This window comes from Nansenia antarctica (assembly GCF_963989245.1).
Source record: "Nansenia antarctica genome assembly, chromosome: 8".
NCBI lineage: Eukaryota > Metazoa > Chordata > Actinopteri > Argentiniformes > Microstomatidae > Nansenia > Nansenia antarctica.
Window position 1 is genome coordinate 18,011,239 of NC_137678.1, and position 5,000 is coordinate 18,016,238.

The 5,000-nt window shown below is 44.6% G+C and overlaps 1 protein-coding gene across 1 annotated transcript in view; it reads left to right on the top strand.

Moving 5' to 3' along the window:
• Positions 1-5,000, top strand: part of abcc9 (ATP-binding cassette, sub-family C (CFTR/MRP), member 9) — a gene marked incomplete at both ends in the record, with an annotated part of 61,187 nt that overhangs the window by 32,622 nt on the left and 23,565 nt on the right. Inside the window, 2 exons of the mRNA XM_080538139.1 lie at positions 3,921-4,022; positions 4,937-5,000. The exon at positions 4,937-5,000 is cut by the window's right edge and continues 21 nt beyond it. Coding sequence (XP_080394265.1) covers positions 3,921-4,022; positions 4,937-5,000 — 166 coding nt within the window. The remainder of the gene's footprint in view (positions 1-3,920; positions 4,023-4,936) is intronic.

The following is a 5,000-nucleotide window of genomic DNA, read 5'->3' on the forward strand; positions in this document are numbered from 1 at the left end:
CGGAACAACGTTTCAACGTTGTTGAGAATCACAACACAAACTCGCTAGTCAAGCCCAAAATACTGCAACGCAATGGATTGGGTGAGTAATCCCCACTGCTACCTAGTTAACTAGAACACTACTTTACATTGTTTTCAGACTCACAAAACAAGCTGAGTTAGTTGACTAGCGATGTGTGTCGTTGATTTTCAAAAAGTGAACATCTTTCGAAAGAAAAGTCTGAACATCAAATCGGATGCCGACTTGCGGACCAATTGACCAGACCACGTCACATACTATATACTTAAAAAAAACTATAAAACACACACAGTGAAATAGATGCAGTGAACAAACACATAGGCTAACGTCGGAGACTAGAGAAAATATCAGTTCAAATACGGTGGTTGTATAACTGTCACCATGGAGACCTGAGGTGGAGTAGGTTAGATAAAAAAGAAGGAAAAGATGTTTAATCCATTGCGTTGTTGCAGTATTTTGGCTTGACTAGCGAGTGTGTGTTGTGATTCCGCGTTTCAAAATGAAAGTCCGAACATTTGATTGGTTGCCGACTTGCAGCCCAGTTGACCAGAAGTACTTCTATTAAACACTCACAGTGAAATAGATGCAGTAAACAGACACAGACTAGTAGAGAAGTCAGAAAGCTGAGAAAATATCTGTTCAAATACGGTGGTAAAGGTTGTTAGACAGTATAACTGTCACCCTGGAGACTGGAGGCAGAGTACATTAGATTAAAAAAAGAAAAAGACGTAAAAAAAGGACAAAAGATGTAAAAAATAAGGAAAAGACGTCCTCTTAAACAAGTTCGGTTCTGATGAATGTGTCTCTGGGTTCTGCAGCCCACAGGCCAGCTCCAATAAATAAACATCCCAGCCAGCGACTCTCAAAATATAGGAAAAACAAAAAAAGTGCTTGACGTATTATTTCCAAATTAGATTACATTCCATTTGTTTGACATTCAAACACACGTTATGAAGATGCTTTAGTGGCAGGCTGAGACAGAATGACATACGTTTAACCAGAAGATTCTCTTTCATAGAGGACTCAAAGACAGCACACACACACACACACACACACACACACACACACACACACACACACACACACAGACATACACACAGACATACACACACACACACACACACACACACACAGAAGCACAGACATACACAGACACACACACACACACACACACACACACACACAGACACACACACACACACGCACGAGGCACACACACACACACACACTGACTCACACACACAGACACACAGACACACAGACACACACACACACACACACACACACACACACACACACACACACACACACACACACAACCACAAGGCGTATTCCCACAGCGGTTCATGCGTTCAGTGTACAGGGAGGGGATGAGACAGATAAGGATAGTTAGCTAACTCAATAGAACTGCTGGCTTCATGTCAACATGTCTTCATGCTTTAGGCCTATGTGACTGCCATAAATATCAACATGTCTTCATGCATTAGGCCTATGTGACCGCCATAAATATCAACATGTCTTCATGCTTTAGGCCTTTGTGACCGCCATAAATATCAACATTCATGCTTTAGGCCTTTGTGACCGCCATAAATATCAACATGTCTTCATGCATTAGGCCGATGTGACCGCCATAAATATCAACATGTCTTCAGGCATTAGGCCTATGTGACCGCCATAAATATCAACATGTCTTCATGCTTTAGGCCTTTGTGACCGCCATAACTATCAACATGTCAGTGTTAGGCCTATGTGACCGCCATAAATATCAACATGTCAGTGTTAGGCCTATGTGACCGTCATAAATATCAACATGTCTTCATGCTTTAGGCCTTTGTGACCGCCATAACTATCAACATGTCAGTGTTAGGCCTATGTGACCGTCATAAATATCAACATGTCAGTTTTAGGCCTATGTGACCGTCATAAATATCAACATGTCTTCATGCATTAGGCCGATGTGACCGCCATAAATATCAATATGTCTTCATGCATTAGGCCGATGTGACCGTCATAAATATCAACATGTCTTCATGCATTAGGCCGATGTGACCGTCATAAATATCAACATGTCTTCATGCATTAGGCCGATGTGACCGTCATAAATATCAACATGTCAGTGTTAGGCCTATGTGACCATCATAAATATCAACATGTCAGTGTTAGGCCTATGTGACTGTCATAAATATCAACATGTCTTCATGGTTAGGCCTATGTGACTGTCATAAATATCAACATGTCAGTGTTAGGCCTATGTGACTGTCATAAATATCAACATGTCTTCATGGTTAGGCCTATGTGACTGTCATAAATATCAACATGTCTTCATGGTTAGGCCTATGTGACTGTCATAGGCGTTTGCTAAATGTCAAAAATGTAAATGTAATGTAGAAGAGGGAATCTTCCCAGCTTTCCACTGTGGCACGCACACACACACACACACACACACACAGGGTCAGACACTATATTGTGGAGGTGGAGGAGGAGGTAGATGTTTCTAGATGTTTCTCTAACACGTTGACATGATGTTGCAGTTGGTCTGACACGGACCTGTCTTATGAAGAGCAAAGGAGGTACACCTTCTCTAGCCCCCCCGCCCCCCCGCCCACCCCGTGACCTAACCTGACCTCTGTCATCACCTCCGTCATCCCCACCCCCCCACCCCCCCTCTCCTCTCCTCTCCTTTTCTCTTCTCTCCTCTTCTCTTCTCTTCTCTCCTCTCCTCTTCTCTCCTCCGCTCTCCTCTTCTCTTCTCATCTCTGCTCTCCTCTTCTCTTCTCTTCTCTTCTCTTCTCTTCTCTTCTCATCTCTCCTCTGCTCTCCTCTTCTCTTCCCTCTCCTCTTCTCTTCTCTCTTCTTCTCTTCTCTTCTCTCCTCTTCTCTCATCTCCTCTTCTCTTCTCATCTCTTCTCTTCTCATCTCTTCTCATCTCTCCTCTGCTCTCCTCTTCTCTTCTCTTCTCTTCTCTTCTCTTCTCATCTCTCCTCTGCTCTCCTCTTCTCTTCCCTCTCCTCTTCTCTTCTCATCTCTCCTCTGCTCTCCTCTCCTCTCCTCTTCTCTCCTCTTCTCTCTCATCTACTCTCCTCTTCTCTTCTCTTCTCTTCTCTTCTCTTCTCTTCTCTTCTCTTCTCTTCTCATCTCTTCTCTCCTCTCCTCTCCTCTTCTCCCCTCTTCTCATCTCTTCTCATCTCTTCTCTCCTCTTCTCTCTTCTCCTCTCCTCTCCTCTTCTCCTCTCCTCTCCTCTCCTCTAATCTCCCTTCCTCTCTTCTCCTCTCCTCTCATCATCCCCTCTCCTTCCATCATGGTCTTCATAGAGAGTGTACTAGTCGGTGGTTTTGTGTTTGTGTGCTCTCCTGCTGGGAGTCTGGGAGGTGACAAGGGATATGTCATGTATCCACGGCAACGACACGCTCTCACTATCGACCAATAGGAACGCAGAGACAGGTCACTCTACAGTTTGTGTCAGTAGCAGTTATTTTCGAAAAGACCCGCGTCACCTAACCTCTTCATGTGCTGCGGAAACATTCTCTGGCTTATGTAACAAAGGGCGTTATATACAGTAAGTCACTACTGTCCTGTAGGTTTATATCGTAGAGATACAGAATTATATAATTAACAGAATTATACGTGAATATCAATACGCTGATCATCACCGAAGCCAAACCCTGTGGTCTTGAGGATTCTGAGGTAATCTGGACTCCCAGCACGGTATTGTTGTTGTTGTTGTTGTTATTGTTGTTGTCGTTGTTGTTTTTGTTGTTGTGGCTTTAACCAGTAAATCCATCGATCCCTCTCACCTTTGACCTTGTCATGTGTCTTGGTTGTGATATCCCCCCCCCCCCACTGCCTCCCCTCACCTGTAGTTGATCTCTCTCTTTCTCCTCCATTTCCCATGATGCCTCAGTAAGAACAGGTACTCGGTGGCCTACGCTACCCAGAAGTCCTGGCTGCTGAACGCCACGGTGGAGGACAACATCACCTTCGGCAGTCCCTTCAACAAGCAGAGGTAACTAACTAACTAACTAACTAACCCTAACTAACTAACTCAACCAGGTCTCGGGGTGGTAAAAGGGTAGCCCGTCGGCCCCGAGCCTGGTGGAGTGGAGAGGAAAAACAACTACCCATACGCCGAAGAAGAACCCTAACTAACTAACCCTGACCCTAACTAACAAGCCATTATTAACTACCTAACTAACCCTAACTAGCTAACTAACCCACCCTATCTAACTAACTGACCCTAAATAACCCTGACCCTAACTAACCCTAACTAGCTAACTAACCCTAACTAACCCTGACCCTAAGTAACCCTAACTAGCTAACTAACCCTAACTAGCTAACTAACTAACCCTATCTAACTAACTAACCCTAACTAGCCCTGACCATAACTAACCCTAACTAGCTAACTAACCCTAACTAACCCTGACCCTAACTAACCCTGAACCTAACTAATCCTAACTAACCCTGACCCTAACTAACCCTAACTAGCTAACTAACCCTAACTAGCTAACTAACTAACCCTAACTAACCCTGACCCTAACTAACCCTAACTAGCTAACTAACCCTAACTAACCCTGACCCTAACTAACCCTGACCCTAACTTACCGTAACTAGCTAACTAGCCTTAACTAACCCTGACCCTAACTAACCCTAACTAGCTAACTAACCCTAACTAACTAACCCTGACCCTAACTAACCCTAACTAGCTAACTAGCCATAACTAGCTGTGTGTGTGTGTGTGTATCTGTGCGTATGCATGTGTGTGTGTGTGTGTGTGTGTGTCCAGGTACAAGGCAGTGATAGACGCCTGCTCCCTGCAGCCTGACATCAACCTAACCCTAACTACCTAATTGCTAACTAGCCCTGTGTGTGTGTCCAGGTACAAGGCTAACTAGCCCTGTGTGTGTGTGTGTGTGTGTCCAGGTACAAGGCAGTGATTGACGCCTGCTCCCTCCAGCCTGACATCGACCTGCTGCCCTTCGGAGAC